We start from the raw sequence: 16950 nt of genomic DNA, 5'->3' as shown, positions 1-16950 counted from the left end.
CTACTTTTTATCTACTTTTGTTGTCCTGATCCATAGAATCTTGATGGCTTTCTTCACTTCTGCATTTCTCAGGGAATAGATGATAGGATTGAGAAGGGGAGTTATCACTGTGTAGAATACAGTTACCATCTTGTCTATAGGAAGAGTGGCTGTAGGTCTCAGATAGATGAAGACACAGGGTGCAAAGAATATGACAACCACAGTGACATGGGACCCACAGGTGGACAGAGCTTTGCGCCGTCCCTCAGCACTCTGAGTTCTCAGATGGAATAAGATGACCACATAGGATGCTAAGAGGACCACAAAGCTGATCACAGATAGTGTTCCCCCATTGACAACAATCAGCAGGCCAATGTAGAAAGTGTCTGAACAGGCAAGTTTAAGCACAGGAAGCACATCACAGAAATAATGGTCAATAACATTGGGGCCACAGAAAGGCAAGCGGAAGATGAGAAGGACCTGGGCAAGGGAATGCACAAAGCCTCCCATCCATGCCATCCCCACAAGGACTGTACACACCTGTCGGTTCATGATGCTGGTGTAGTGCAGGGGCTTGCAGATGGCCACATAGCGGTCATAGGCCATCATTGTGAGCAGGAACATCTCAATGCCACCAAAGAAATGCATGAAGAAAAGCTGTGTCATGCAGCCCCATACAGTTATGGATTTCTTTTCAGCTAGGAGATCCAAGATGAGTTTGGGGGCTGTCGTGGAGGAATAGCAGATCTCCACAAAGGAGAGGGAGCTGAGGAAGAAGTACATCGGGGATCCAAGATTTCTGCTGACTGCCACAACGACCACCATGAGAAGATTTCCGAACACAATGGCCATGTACAAGAGCAGAAATATCACAAAGCAAACTCTTTGCACCTCTTGATTAGAAGAGAGTCCCAGAAAATAGAACTCAGTCACATTGTGTGTGTCAGCCATGAGTGAGCAATTTGGGTGGTATGGTCTGAAATGATATGAAAGATGAAGAGTTAGTAACATGGGGAAGGAAGAGTGTGCCTTGAAGACAGAGAGTGCAAATGGCTGGAATAGTGTGGGAAATAGCAAAGTAAAAAGCTATAGGAAAGACCACCACCAGTGTATGAAGGACTGTTAGGGACTTTGGGTTATAGCCTGCAGCCAATAGGATATCAGCAAGAATATCTATTATCTCATGAATAAGTCACTTTGAATACAGAATGTAGAATTTTGGAAACAGATCAAAGAAGGAAAGATTTATTAACAAGTTGTATTTCCTCATGAAGAAGAGGCTTCCGGGACACTGTTTTCATCTGTGTTGTGTGGCTTTCTGTTGCTTTTGAATGTTTTTAGTATTTTCTCTATAATTTTCTTTTGTTATGTCTTCCCTTGGTTTGCAGAACAAAGTTTCTCATCGTTTCATAAAGTGTTTTCAGAATAAACTGGTGTAGGTCCCTTGATGCTCAGTATCCTTTAAGGGGACCAGAGCTCACTACAGGTGTGTCCTTTGACTATATTTCTTCTCCAGTTTTTGTCCTTATTCTATCTTTGAATACTTATTGACATTTCCCATTTCCTTCACTTTAATCCACTTATTTTTCTCTACTGAGATTTCCTCCACTCTTACACTTAGAGCAATATGGCAGCAATGATCCAACATCCTTCCTCACTGCCCATCTACATAACCCCTCAGGAATTACCCAGACTCCATATTAACTAACTTCAAAACTATGCTTCCCCTTACCCCACAAGGTAGCTGAGACTGCATTAACTCAGTGTTAACTCCAGTGAGACCTGAGGTTTGGAGCCCAATGAATCTGCCCATATCAAAAAATATTTCTCCCTCACTGATCCAGACGAGTGATAAAGACATGCCCAGGGCAGAGGGAATTCAGGAAATACACCATACAGTTATAGAAATGGAGAGCCGACTTTAATTCCTAGATTATTAGAAAGTTTTCTCAGGATGCTACTTGCAGAAGAAACATTGAAAACAGCCTATGTCCTGGGTTCACATTTGGCTGTTCTCAGGTAGTAACTTCTGTAATGTCTACATCGCTCTATAAGTTTTCAGAAATGCAAGAATCAAATTGTAACCTACTGACAGCACATACCTCAGAGGAGGAGAGCAGAAAGCCTAGGGGTCCTGTTCTGTCATAAGCTAAGTTCTGGCCCTTGATGTCTTGTGTACATGAGAGATGAGAAATCTCCCTCCCTAGTTCATAGTTCCGTGAAACGTCTTAGCCTCCACTTGGGACATTCTGCAACCATAGCACTTACCACTATGAATTATATTGCCTATTGCAGTGTAAGATCCCCGAGGATAGAGTATGCCTTGCTCTTCCCTTTGTCTCCAATGCTCATGGAAGTCAAAGTTATGAAATATCATTCAACACAGGTCAGGAGAATAAGTGAATTGCTGATACCTAACTTAGTCTCTTTAGTCTGGAGTTTCGTGTATTGTAAGTGTACGGAACGAAAAGAACAAAAATTCCCTGAGGTATAATATCACACTGTATTCATTTCAGAGCCCTACTCAAAGTCTAGTACAGTATTTTTCTCAAATATCCATGCAGGCATGTTCTGGGAAATGCCTCATGTCTCACGGCACCATTCCCTTTACTTTCCATGTGGAACAAAATATCACAGCTAAATTAAGCCTGTGCCTTCAAAGCTCACACCAGAGGTGCAATCACTGCTGTTCTGAGCACAGTGATGTTTTATGTTCTAAACACACAGACATAGCCAGCTCTGTGGAAACAGCCCTGGCCCAGTTACCTGATGGAGAAGCATAGACCAGTTATGGCCCAGATTCCTGCCTCTGTGGAATCACAGCATGAGGATAGGTTTCCATGGACTTGGAAATGCGAGATCCACAGCCTTACCTTCCTGTGAATTAAGAATAAAAGCAAAGCAGATTCGTCTCTCAGAGAACCAAGAACTCAGGGAAGCTCAGCTTTAAGTTCTTGCCAAGAGAAGCCAGGGGAGAAGTCATGGCGAGAGGTGGGAAGTCCTTGGGGATCTTCATCCTCACCCCTTCCTAATTAGGAAGAACGTCTTACTGGAAGCAGGACCTCAAAGTCCCTGTGGGAAACAACTTCAGAAATCAGTGAGAAATGTGTGAAAGTAGAACTCACCCATTGTTCAGAGAGCACTTATTGTGTGGGGAGATCTCACCTCCTGCACACCAGGAACTTAGTCATGTAGCTTTATGGAAAATTACATCCGTTAAGATGGTCCAGGGAGTTTGGAACCACAGAAGTAAGAACACTACTTGTGGTGAATTAGATGTATTAGTATTTCTCAATGGGAGATGATTATGCCTGTACAGAATTTAGTAATGCTTAGGAACATTTTTCCTTTGACTAACCTGGCTGTGTGGGTTGTGGGGGTGGGTAAGGGGCGGGTGCGCAGTGCCACTGACATTAAGGAAGCAGAGGTCAGTGATACAGTAAAGTATCCTACAGTGCCTGGGATGCTCCTGTATAACAGAATATTCTAACCCAAGGAGTCCATGGACTTGTTACGATGCCCTACTATTGACAAACAAAAATGTCCCTGAAAGGATAATCATTTAAATTGGGCAATTTAAGTGTGTTTTAGGTTTCCTGTGATAAGGTTTAAAAAAAACAAAAACAAAAATGGTTTCTCTTTGTAGCCTTGGCTGGTCTGAAATTCTAAGAGATTCACCTGTTTCTGCCTCCTAAGTGCTGGGATTAGGGGTGAACACCACCATGCTTGGTGAACACAGAGGAGTTTTAGGGAAGTGAAAATGTGCTCTCATGATGGTCATATGTCATTATTCACTTGTGTATGGACATGCCTCTGTTCAACACCTAGAATAGATCAAAGTAAGTTACAGACTTCGGGTGACAATGACTGGTCTAGTGAGAGGTTTTGATAGTGGGGGTGGGGTTGAGTATACAGGCACTGGGATAGGGAACACATAGAAAATGTCTGTATTTTCTTAAATTCTGTGAACCAAAAACTGATCTAATAAAATCTGTAAAGAGAAACAAATACAGTGAGAGTAAACCAGGTATTTTAAGTTTTACTAATAATTAATAAAAAAAAACTACGAGATATCAAGATTTAAGAGATGTTTTGAAGCAATTGCTTTTGCTTATACAATGAATCAAGCACTATACTTTATAGAAAGAGGAATGCAGGGAAGAATAGTGAATAATTACATTAAAGCATGCAACAGTGAAGGGAAATTTGTACTCTAATGTGTTTACACAGTATTGGGTTTCTGTGAAAGATTTTCAGACCCAGTATTTTCTGTATTGTAGGATCTGATTAATAAGTCTAAAGAAAATAGATTTCATTTTACTTTATTTATTAATGTACTAATTTTGATTTTAGAATTTATATATATGGATGTTTTGCCTGCATGTATATCTATGTACCACATGCCTGTCTGGTGCCTGTGGAGGCCAGAAAGAGGTCATTGGATCCCATGCAACTTGAGTTACAGATGGTTGTGAGCTACCATGTGAGTGCTAAGAATGCGAGGGCAGGGAGGTGGGAGTGAGTGGGTTGGTGGGGGCACACCCTCATAGAAGTGGGGGGGGATGGGATAGGGGAGGCTTCTGGGGTCAGGGAACTGGGAAAGGGGATAACATTTGAAATGTAAATAAAGAAAATATCCAATAAAAAAAAAAAGGATTGATCCCAGGTCTTCCACAAGAGCAACAAGTATTTTTAATCTCTGAGCCATCTCTCTAGCACCAGGAAGGTAGATTTCAAAATGTGTGTCTATGATTTCTTGTTGTAGGAAACTATATCTGTTAAATGTTTGCAGTGAAAATGTTTTTCTCCAAAATGTGTCCATTGTGTTTGTTATGACAGGTTAATATTTCTAAGCTGGTGAAGATTAAGCCATTGAACATGACTTTGTTCACATGGAGAGAAACACTGGTCTTGGGAGTCAGAATACTTGAATTTGTGCCCAGGCATTGGGCCTGGTTTATGTTGTAGTGATGGCTGGTATTCTTTGGTACCTGTTTTCTCTTTTCTCCCACAATGTTTCAACCACCCAAAATTTTATCAGAGTACATGTTCACTGTAATAAAAATTAGATCACTCGGCTTCCCTTCAAGGGAGGGGATATGTACTTATTTTGTCTTTTTTTCTTTTTCTCTATAACAGGAATGCTGCCAATGTGACCTGAGGTTCAATATTCATCTTAAGCTGTGAGTGAACATGGAAATGGAAGCTATGTTATTAGGAATGGAGAAACACGATAGCGTTTCTATAGTGAATTGTTTTCTTCTTGAGTTCTATATTCTTTCACATTTTGTTCATTACAGCTAAAATCTAATCCAAGTGATTTTTTTTTTTGGTTGGGAATTTCCAGATAGTTTATGAAGTTGCTAATTTTTCATTGCAAGATAATATAGTAACATGACTTCTATATCTCAAAGGTTAAACCCCAAGAAAATTGTTTCTTTTTTCCCGTGACCCATGTCTGGCCCAAACAATTTCCAAATGATGAAGATAAATGATGTTAGCATCACTTTGATTTCCTTTGTTTACTTAGCATGCACTGCATGTTTATCACCTGCCATTTATGCAGGTTTACATGGGGTTATGGTTAGTATTCATTATCAGCTTGACTGGATATAGATTCAACTAAGAGATTTGTGAGGTACTTCCAAGTGCATCTTAAAGGCATTTCCAGAGAGGGTTAACTGAGGGGGGAAGCCTACCTTGATTGTGGGCAGTTCCACTCTATAGGCTGCTGGTGTGAGCAGAGTAAAAATGCAAAAAAGAAGCCAGCCAAGCACTGGAATTCCATGATTTCAGCTTTGTAGACCAAGAAGTACAGAACAGCCTCTGCCATATGTTTCTGCTGCCTTGATGTTCTGCCCAAGGGCATGGAGTCAAGAACCATGAATGGGCCTCTCTTGATCTGTGGACCCAGATAAGCATTTCCTCTCTTAGGTTGTTTCTGTTATGCATTCTGTCATGGTTATGTGAGAAGCAACTAACAAGAAATCCTGGTTCTAAAGAACTGGGGTCACTTCCATGACTAACCCTGACCATGTGGCCTTCATTCAGCCTTTAGGTTTAGCTTGCAGGAGGAACTTGGAAGAGTTTGAGGATGTAAGTAAAAGAAGCAAAGGGTGTTATAACCAAAGCTTTAGTGATTCTCCTGGGACTGCAGAAGACCAAAATGCACTAGAAGTGCCTAAAGACTATACTCACACAGTAAGATTTGGGATAGGAATGAGTATTCTACTGGGAATTGGAGTAGAGACCATTCATATTAGATTTGGTGAGGATTTTGTGTATATATGAAGTCTCTTTCAGAAACTCTGTGGAGGGTAGAGCTTGAAGCTGATGGTTGCATTGATCTGGTAGAGGAAATATTAAGGCAGTCCAGCACACAGCCTGGCAAGGTATTATTGCTAGTTGCTTTTAGCAAGTTCTTGTGAGAATTGGGAGTAAAAATTGAATTGAAAGCAAGAGTTGAAAAACATTGCAGTTTGATCAGAAAAAGCTAGTGTAAAGCCATGGCTAAGAAAGTCTTTGTTTCCAGAGTGGTTTTTACCAGTTTGCAGTCCCACCAGCAGTGGAGGAGTGTTCCTCTTTCTCCACATCCCCGCCAGCATCGGCTGTCACCTGCACTTTTGATCTTAGCTATTCTGATTGGTGGGAGGTGGAATCTCAGGGTCGTTTTGATTTGCATTTCCACGATCACTAAGGATGTTGAACACTTTTGTTTGTTTGTTTTAAAGATTTTTTCTTATTTATTTATTTCCTTTAAATTTTTTTTTTAAATTTAAATTTTCATTCCAGTCATTGCCCTGCCTCAGTCCCCTCCCCCAAATTCCTCATCCCATTCCTTCTCTCCCTTGCCTCTGAGAGGGTACTCTCCCCACTTCTCCATCAGTCCTTCCCTTTCCCTGAAGCCTCAAGGCTCTCAAGGATTAAGTGCATTTTCTCCCACTTTTGCCAGACCTGGTAGATTTCTGCTACATACCAGGGATCTGGCACAATGAAGGATCTTGGATCAGCCTGTGTATGCTCCTGGTTGGTGGCTCAGTCTCTGGGAGCTGCCAGGGGTCTGGGTTAGTTGAGACTGCTGGTCTTCCTATGGGGTCACTCTCCCTTTCAGCTTCTTCAGTCCTTTCCTTAATTCAACCATAGGGGTCCCTAACTTCAGTTCAATGGTTGGGTGTAAGTATCTGCTTCTATCTCAGTCCGAGCAGAGTGTTAGAGCCTCTCTGAGGACAGCCATGTGAAGCTCCCGTCTGTAAGCACATCATAAGGGTCAGGCCTTGGTGCCCCCTCTACCCCCACCATGAGATCGATTCCAAGTTGGGCCAGTCATTGGACCTCCTTTCCTCCAGTCTCTTCTCCATTTTTATCCCTGCAGTTCTTTCAGTCTGGGACAATTCTGGCTCAGGAATTTTGACTCTGGATTAGTAACCCTGTCTTTCCACTGGAGGCCCTGTCTATCTACTGGAGGTGGATTCTTTGGGTTCCCTTTCCCTAATGTTGGGCATTTGGCTATGGTCATCCCCAATGAGTCCTGAGGGTGTCTCACCTCCTGAGTCTCTGGTACTCTCTGGAGGGACCTCCACTTCTGAGGCTGCTTATTTCTGCTTATTCTCTTGGCCCTCTGGACTTCTCTCCTGCCCTTCCCCCCATATCTGATCTTGTTCTTTTCCTCTCCTCCTCCCCTCTACCATCCAGGTCCCTCCCTCCCTCTACCTCCCATAATTCTTTCTTTCCTCCTACTAAGTGGGGTTGAAACCTCCTCACTTGGGCATTTCTGCTTGTTATACATTTTCACGGTCTGTAGGTTATATCCTAGGTATTCTGTATTTATTTTTGCTAATATCTACTTATTAGTGAGGACATACCATGCATGTTATTTTGGGTCTGAGTTACCTCACTCAGGATGATGTTTTCTAGTTCCATTCATTTGCCTGAAAAATTCATGATGTCCTCATTTTTAATGCAGAATAGTATTCCATTGTGTAAATGAACCACATTTTCTGTATCCATTCTTCTGTTGAGGGACATCTGGGTTGTTTCCAGCTTCTAACTATTACAAATAAGGCTGCTATGCATATACTGCTAGAGCTATGAGTCCCATCATGTGTACTCTTTGGTTGGTGGTTTAGTCCCTGGGAGCTTTGAGGGTACTAGTTAGTTCATATTGTTGTTCGTCCTAAGGGGCTGCAAACTCTTCAGCTCCTTGGGTCCTTTCTCTAGATGGCCTAGTTGGTCATCAAGAGCAGGAGAGGCCCTTGGCCCTGTGAAGGTTCTATGCCCTAGTGTAGGGAAATTCAAGGGCCAGGAAGTGGGAGAGAGTGGGTTGGTGAGCAGGGGGAGGGAGGAGGGAACAGGGTTTTTTTGTTTGTTTGTTTTATTTTTTTCTTTTTTTCAGAGGGGAAACTGGGAAAGGAGATATCATATGATATGCTAATAAAGAAAATATCTAATGAAAAAAAGAAAAAAAGAAAAAAAAAAAACAAATAAGGCTGCTATGCACATAGTGAAGCACATGTCTTTGTGGTATGTTGGAACATCTTTTGAGTATATGCCCATGAGTGGTATGGCTGGGTCTTCAGGTAGAATTATTCCCAATTTCCTAAGGAACCACCAAATTGATTTCAATAGTGGTCGTATCAGTTTGTAATCCTACCAACAATGGAAGAGTATTTCTCTTTTTCCACAACCTCACCAGCATCTGCTGTCACCTGAGTTTTTTATCCTAGCCATTCTGATTGGTGTGCTGTGGAATCCCAGGGTTGTTTTGATTTGCATTTCCCTGATAACTAAGGATATTGAGCATTTCTTTAAGTGCTTCTCTACCAGTCAAGATTTCCCTGTTGAGAATTCTCTATTTAGCTCTGTACCTATTTTTAAAATTAGGTTATTTAGTTTTTGAAGTCTATTTTCTTGAATTCTTCATATATTTTGGATATGAACCCTCGGTTGGATGTAGGATTAATATAGATCTTTTCCCAGTCTGTATGTTGTTTTTGTCCTATTGATAGGGTTCTTTGCCTAACAGAAAGAAGCTTTTTAGTTTCATGAGCTCTCATGTATCAATTGTTGATCTTAGAGCCTGAGCCATTAGTGTTTTGTTCATGAAAATTTCCCCTATGCCAATGTGTTTGAGGGTATTTCCCACTCTCTTTTCTATTAGACTCAGTGTATTTGGTTTGATGTGGGGCAGGTCTTGTCCCTGATATTAGTGGGATTGCTTCAAGTTTCTCTCCATTTAATATGATGTTGGGTGTTGGTTTGCTGTATATTGCTTTTATTATGTTTAGGTGTGTGCCATGAGTTCTTGATCTCTCTAGAACATGAAGTAGGGGTTGTATTTTTCAAAGGCTTTTTCAGCATCTAGTGAGACGATCATTGATTTTTTTCTTTGACTTTGTTTTTATAGTGGATTATATTGAAACCTTCCTGCATCCCTGGGATAAAATCCACTTGATTGTGGTGAGTGATGTTTTTGATGTGTTCTTGGATTCTGTTTGTGAGAATTTTATTGAGTATTTTCGCATCAATATTCATAAGTGAAATTGGTCTGATGTTCTCTTTCTTTGGTCTTTGCATGGTTTAAGTATCAGAGTAACTATAGCTTCATAGAATGAGTTAGGTAGTGTTCCTTCTGCTTCTATTTTGTGGAATAGTTTAAGGAGTATTGGTATTAGCTCTTCTTTGAAGGTTTGGTAGAATTCTGTACTAAAGCTATTTGGCCGTGGGCTTTTTTTGTTTGGAGGTTGTAAATGACTGCTTCTATTTCCTTAGAGGTTATGGGAGTGTTTAAATAGTTTACCTGATCTTGATTTAACTTTGATAAGTGATATCTGTCTAGAAAATTATCCATTTAATCTAAACTTTCCAGTTTTGTTGAGTATATAGGCTTTGTAGTAAGATATGATGGTTTTTTGAATTTCTTCAGTTTACTGTTATGTTTTCCTTTTATTTCTGATTGCATTAACTTGTATGCTGTCTCTGTTCCCTTGAGTTAGTTCTGCTAAGGGTTTATCTATGCTGTTGGTTTTCTCAAAGAACCATCTCTTGGTTTGGTTGGTTCTTTGTACTATTATCTTTTTTCTTAGTTGGTTGATTTCAGCCCTGAGTTTGATTATTTCCTGCCATCTATTCATCTTGGGTGTGTTTGTTTCTTTTTGTTTCAGAGCTTCCAGTGTGCTGTTAAATTCCTAGCATAAAATCTCTTCAATTTCTTTATGAAGATACTTAGTGCTATGAAACTTCCTCTTAACACTGCTTTAATTCCATCTCTGAAGTCTGTGTATGCTGTGCCTTAATTTTCATTAAATTCTAGAAAGTCTTTATTTCTTTATTTCTTCCCTGACCAAGTTATCACTGAGTAGAGAATTGTTCAGTTTCCATGAATATGTGGGCTTTCTGTTGTTTTTGTTGTTATTGAAGTCCAGCCTTAGTCAGGGGTGATCTGATAGAATGCATGAGATTATTTCAATCTTCTTATATCTGTTGAGGCTTGTTTTGTGACCAATTAGATGGTCAATTTTGAAGAAGGTTCTATTACATGCTGAGAAGAAGGTATATTCTTTTTGTTTTGAGGTGCAATGTTCTGTAGATATCTGTTAATTCTATTTGGTTCATAACTTCTGTTAGTTTACCTATGTCTCTGTTTAGTTTTTGTTTCCATGATTTGTCCATTGGTGAGAATGGGGTGTTGAACTCTCCCACTATTATTGTGTGAGGTTCAATGTGTGTTTTGAGCTTTAGTAAAGTTTCTTTTAAAAATGTTTGTGACCTTGCATTTGAGGTATAGATGTTCAGAATTGTGACTTTATCTTGGTGGATTTTTCCTTTGATGAATATAAAGTGGATAGTAGAATGGCAACTCCAGCTTGTTTCTTGGGACTGTTTGCTTGGAAAACTTTTTTTCCAGCACTTTACTGTGAGTTAGTATTTATCTTTGTTGCTGAGGTGTATTTCTTGTATGTAGCAAAATGATGCATCCTGTTTATGTTTCTATTCTGTTAATCTGTGTCTTTTTATTGGGGAACTAAGTCCATTGATATTCAGAGATATTAAAGACCAATGATTGTTAGTTCCTGTTGTTTTTGGTATTGGAGGTGGTAGTATGTGTGTCTGATTCTCTTTTGGTTTTTCTGTGAGATGATGAATTTCCTGTGTTTTCTTGGGTATAGTTACCCTCCTTGTACTGAAGTTTTGCTCCTAGTATCCTCTGTAGGGCTGGATTAGTAGAAATATATTGTTTAAATTTGATTTTGTCATGGAATATCTTGGTGATTGAGTGTTTTGCTGGGTATAGTAGCCTGGGCTGGTGTCTATGGTCTCTTAGGTTCTACATCATATCTGTTCAAGTTCTGGGTTTTAGTGTCTCTTTTGAGAAGTATGGTGTAATTCTGATAAGTCTGCCTTTGTATGTTATTTGGTCTTTCCACCTGTAGTTTTTAATATTCTTTCTTTGTTCTGAACATTTAGTGTTTTGATTATTATGTGGCAGGAGGATTTTCTTTTCTGGTCCAATCTATTTTGTGTTCTGTCAGCCTCCTGTGTGTTTAAGGTTATCTCTTTCTTTAAGCTATAATTTTGTTGAAGATGTTTCTGGCCATTTGAACTAGGAATCTTTACCCTCTTATTTTTTTTATTATTAGATTCCGTCTTCTCATTGTGTTCCAAATTTCCTGGATGTTTTGGGTTAGGGACCCTTTATACTTTGTATTTTCTTTGATTGTTGTGTCAATATCTTCTATGCCTTAGATTCTCTTCCATCTCTTCTTTTGGTGATGCTTACATCTGTAGCTCTTGATTTCTTTCCTAGTATTTCCATCTCCAGGGAAATACTCCATTTGTGATTTCTTTATTGTTTCTGTTTCTATTTTTAGGTCTTGGACCATTTTGTTCAATTCCTTCACTTGCTTGATTGTGTTTTCCTGCATATTTTTAAGGAATTTATTAGTTTCCTCTTTAAGGGCTTCTACCTATTTGCCTGTGTTTTCCTGTATTTCTTTAAGGGAGTTATTTATATCCTTCTAAAAGGCCTCTATCATTATCATTAGATAAGATTAATATCTTGCTCTTCAGGTGTGTTAGGGTAGTCAAGGCTTGCCATGGTGGAGCAACTGGGTTCTGATGGTGCCAAATTGGCTTCCGTTGTTTATGTTTTTGCACTTGCATTTCACCACCTGGGTATCTCTGGTGATAACTAAGCCTGGGTGTCTCAGACTGAAGCAGGCCTTCTTGTAGGCAGGTAGAACCGTGCAATCTGTAGGCAGTGCTGTCTTTGTTTAGGGAGGCTTCCTGTGCCCCTGGTTTGATCAGGCTTCCTGTGTGCCTGTGTCCCTGCTTAGGGCAGACCCCCTGGGAGACAGGCAGTCTTTGGGGTAAGGGGCAGGCATGTAGATCTGCCAAGGGTTCAAGTGGAAGTGTAGATTGGAAGGGAGATGGGACTCAAGCAGATTGGAGGCAGATCCCTTGTCTGCTGGGCTCTGTGGGGTTACCAGCTGGTGTGGGTATTGGAACAGGGGGTTGTCTCACCTTTGTTCCTGGTTAGGGCAGACCTCCTGGGAGACAGATAGACTGTGAGCTCTGGGGGTGGGTTGGGGGCAGGCAAGCCGATCTGCCACAGGTTCAGGTGGAGGTGCAGACTGGAAGGGGGGTTCTGAAGTGATTCTTAAAAATATAAACATTGTACATGAATGTGAGAATTGAAGATTCAATGGAGACAATCTATGCTATTAATTTATATAGGAGCAGAAATAGGAAACTAGAAGTGAGGAGGTAAAAGTGGGATGTTATAAGCCAGTTTACTGCTAAATGAGTTCGTTTTCAGGTCCTGGCTTCCAGCCCTGTTTCTCTTATGTGTTATTTTTGAATTTATATTTAGTAGACAAGTCTGAGCAAAAATGTGTCTTATAGGGCTGATTTTCTTCTTTCTTCTTTGGCTTTCCAATTATTAAGAGAAAGAGCTTCATGCAAAAGTTACTAAAGCAGTTGTGATTAATTTGAAATCTTCTCTTTGAGTCACAGCTTTGTCAGAAAGTTTCCCTCTGGAGAAAAGAAATTCCATGGGGGAAGTTTTCCCCTTGATTATAGCCTGTGAGTTAATTTATTTTAAAGAATTCAAGGACCTCAGTTTTTAGTCACAACCTTTGGACAAGGAATGAGTGGGTAGGTTTTCTTGTCAAAAGAAAAAAAATTAAAAATGTTTATTTTTGCTGCTTTTTATGCCTGTAATTATTCTTTCATTCAAATGTTAACCTTCATGTCAATACCCTAGATTTTCCCTTTATTTTGTGATTTGCTTTAGAGATCAGTTACACTGCCTTCTAAAGGCTACTAGGAATGTCGGTGAATTCTTCTTGGAGACAAGGTGAGACTCTTGAATTGCAATGACAACCACCACCCAGTATAATCAAAAATCTCAATGCTATTGAGACTGCTTTTTTTTTTTTTTTGACTTAGTGCATGATCATTTAAAGATGATCCCAGGAAGCCAATTCATGTCTCCCAGCCCTTTTCACTTCATTCACAAAGAGAAATAATTAGGAGATGTCCCTCTAAGTCAACTACATTATTTTCTCATGGCTAAACTGAGGATGTCCAGTACTTGGCTCACTGGGGTGTTCAAAAGGAATCTGTTGGGCAGAGATCCCATTTAAGGGACCTGCTTGCTCAAGGACCAGAATTCACAGGCTAGTCATTGTTCTGTTCCAGCCTAATTTTCCCAAACCCAATCTTCTCCTTGAGTCATGTTGTATTCCAGCAGCGACTAACTTCATGTTGGGTTGGAGACAATTTTAGTTTATTTAAAATCTGGTCTCATTCCTTCTTGCAAGATAAAGAAAGAAGACAGCATCTCTTTTGACATGAAGCTAGGTAAAGTGACTAGAAATAAAGTACCAAGTTTCTCAGAAGCCACAGTGGGTTGAACCACCTTATTTTCCCTTTAGACTCACAAGGGCTCATTTGTACAAAGTGGCTAGCTACATTTGATGATATTGGGAGTGGTGAACTTAATTAATCTGGTAATTTTTATCCGTTGAAAAATTTAGCATGAAATTGATGATTTAAAAGTCCTCTTAAAGTTTAATAATACATGGCTGACTAAAAGCAAAAACAAAAACAAAAACAAATAAACAATCAAAAAACAAAAAACAAAAAACCCAAAAATGTCCTCTTAAGCTTTTAGATTATGTGAGTTACTCTTTTGGAATGACCAAGTAAGAGCCCATAATTGGATGAGAAATTGACTTCTTCACTCTGAGGTAAAGGAGTCTCTTTAACAGAAAGAGCTGTCAGAGTGTACTGAATAAGGCCTTAACTCTAATGCCTTCCCAAATTCAATATGCACTGTAAATTATAACTATTCCACAATGAAAGCCTGAAAAACTGGTTCTGAATCTTAGAATTCACTACTTTTTGTTTTAGTGTGTTCAAGTAAGAGTATTTTTGAATATTCATTTTTTAGCTACAAAAGTAAATAAATTAAAATAATATAAAGTATAGAATGCTAATATATAATGCTTAACTAGATTTTGTTGACTAAATAAATGATTCATACATATGTTATAAGTTATTTTAAATTATCTAAAATACTATAAATATCATGAATTTGTGTTAAAATTATTTTTTAAAAACAGGATTGCCTGATGTCCAGCACACTTGAACTGAACTCATGGCTACTGTAAATGTGACTGAGTTGATCATTGCTGGCCTTTTCCAGGATCCAGAGGTGCAGAAGGTGTGCTTTGTGCTGTTCCTTCCTGTGTACCTGGCCACAGTGTTGGGCAACGGCCTCATTGTTGTGACAATTAGTGTCAGTAAGAGTCTGAATTCTCCCATGTACATCTTCCTCAGCTCCTTGTCCCTGGTGGAGATCTGCTACTCCTCTACTGTTGTCCCTAAGTTCATCACTGACTTACTTGCGAAGGTTAAAACCATCTCTCTGAAGGGCTGTCTGACTCAGATATTCTTCTTCCATTTATTGGGGGTGGCCGAGATTCTCCTGCTTGTGGTGATGGCCTATGACAGATACGTGGCCATCTGCAAACCTCTTCATTACATGAACATCATGAGTCATCAAGTGTGTCACATGCTGGTGGCTGGTTCCTGGCTGGGGGGCCTCATTCACTCCATAATCCAGATCCTCATCACCATTCCATTGCCCTTCTGTGGTCCCAATGTGATTGACCACTACTTCTGTGACCTGCAGCCATTATTTAAGCTTGCCTGCACTGACACTTTTATGGAGGGGGTTATTGTGATGGCCAACAGTGGTCTAATCTCTATAATCTCTCTCTTCATCTTGGGGTCCTCCTATGCTATTATCCTAATCAGTTTAAGGAAGCATTCTGCAGAGGGGAGACGCAAGGCCCTTTCCACCTGTGCCTCTCACATCACGGTGGTCATCTTGTTCTTTGGACCTGCCACCTTCCTTTATCTCCGACCCTCCTCCACCTTCACTGAAGATAAACTTGTGGCTGTGTTCTACAGTCATTACCCCCATGCTGAACCCTATCATCTATACATTTAGAAATGCAGAGGTGAAAAATGCCATAAAGAAGTTGTGGGACAAAAGGAACCCAGAGACAGAGTGAAAAGAGCAAGAAGCCATGGGAAAGGATTTCAAGAGTTAGTCTGTTGTTGATGTGGATTTTGCTGTTTCGGTTCATAGTCAAATATAAGAGTAATAAGATGAGCATAGTTCTTCTACTGCTGCACCTTTTTAGTAACCAAAATGCTCCAGGGGCAGAGGTCAGATAGTCTCTCTGACATACTGGATTTGATTGGGTGCATAGTTTCTTGGGTTGTGCAAAGTTACTTAAGGTCTGGGTAATCTGAAGGTTCAAAACAAGTGTAAATGTAGAGATCATTTAGAAACATGCTTGTATATTTCTTTAATACATGGTAATATTTTCTAATATAGTATAAAGAATATTTTAATATTTGTATACAATATGTAATAATCATTTTACAGTCATAGACCTATCATTATCTCACAGAGTTAGTATTTCTTTTAGTTGAGAAAAGTCAACATTCTTTTAAGTAACTATTTTGAAATATTTACCAGTCATGGTTGACTTTCTCTGTTATAAAGCATTTGGAATTATTTTTCTTATCCATCTGCTGGAGGTTTAAATTGCTTCTACCTTTCCTTTCATTTCACTTGTTCATAAGTAACTTACATTTTATCAAAAAGGAAACCTACCAAAGATATTAGCAGGAATTATTTGGTGATGCAGTTATGAATTTTTCATAAGTAACATATTTTATTTAAAAAAGTAAATCAACCTTAGGTATTATCAGGAGTTATGGGTAATGTAGTTATGGATTTTTCTTCTTCTAATTTCGATATAAACATGTTGTTGAGAATTATACTCAGGGACATTTTTATTCTGATTGGCTGTTAGATTCTAATATTGGTGACCATTTGATGTCAGCTACTAGAAAGGACAATTTTACTTCTTGTGTTTCACTGGCACCAAAGAGTTCCTTTGGGCTCTCTCACAATATCCAACATTTGTAAATCAAAGTACTACCAAAATGACAACATTCTGTTTATAAATTAGGAAATAAGTCAAATGTTTTCACAAAAAGTAAGTGATGTTAAGCCTCTGAGATATTAAAAATAAGCATGTTAGAAATGCTTATTGTGTTAACTTGAAGCATGAAGGATAGAGTCATGCTGTTTGAATTTCAAATCTCTGTCCCTTTATTAGAAGTGACCATGCCATGGGTATTTCTTCTAATGGCTATTGTTATTTTTTCTTCTTCAGTAAAGGGAGATAAAAGAGTCCATGTCCATCTACACTGTTATATCTTGCAGAATCTCTTCAATGTTCCACTGTCTCTCCTCATTGTGAATAGTTTTGAGTATGTCTTACAATTGATGTTGCTGGCTTTGAAATTGTATAGAACTGCATTTTTCGTATATATTCACCCAACTTTTGTCAAGTGTGTGACATGTTGGAGGGGGCTGTGTTCACA

At 39.4% G+C, this 16950-nt stretch overlaps 2 protein-coding genes across 2 annotated transcripts; one reads left to right on the top strand and one right to left on the bottom strand.

Moving 5' to 3' along the window:
• Positions 1–2878, bottom strand: LOC116092237 (olfactory receptor 4X2-like). Its single transcript, XM_031373579.1, has 2 exons — positions 2746–2878; positions 1–955 (listed from the first exon to the last, which is right to left on the bottom strand). The coding sequence occupies exon 2, from the start codon at positions 928–930 to the stop codon at positions 1–3; it is 930 nt and encodes a 309-aa protein (XP_031229439.1). The 5' UTR covers positions 931–955; positions 2746–2878.
• An 11760-nt stretch (positions 2879–14638) lies between these two features.
• On the top strand, positions 14639–15555 carry LOC116092236 (olfactory receptor 142-like). Its single transcript, XM_031373577.1, has one exon. The coding sequence runs from the start codon at positions 14639–14641 to the stop codon at positions 15494–15496; it is 858 nt and encodes a 285-aa protein (XP_031229437.1). The 3' UTR covers positions 15497–15555.
• The last annotated feature ends 1395 nt before the right edge of the window (positions 15556–16950 follow it).

The sequence above is a fragment of the Mastomys coucha genome, unplaced genomic scaffold, assembly GCF_008632895.1.
Source record: "Mastomys coucha isolate ucsf_1 unplaced genomic scaffold, UCSF_Mcou_1 pScaffold15, whole genome shotgun sequence".
Classification (NCBI taxonomy): domain Eukaryota; kingdom Metazoa; phylum Chordata; class Mammalia; order Rodentia; family Muridae; genus Mastomys; species Mastomys coucha.
The sequence above is the reverse complement of the archived record's forward strand: the minus strand, read 5'-3'. Positions and strand labels throughout refer to the sequence as shown.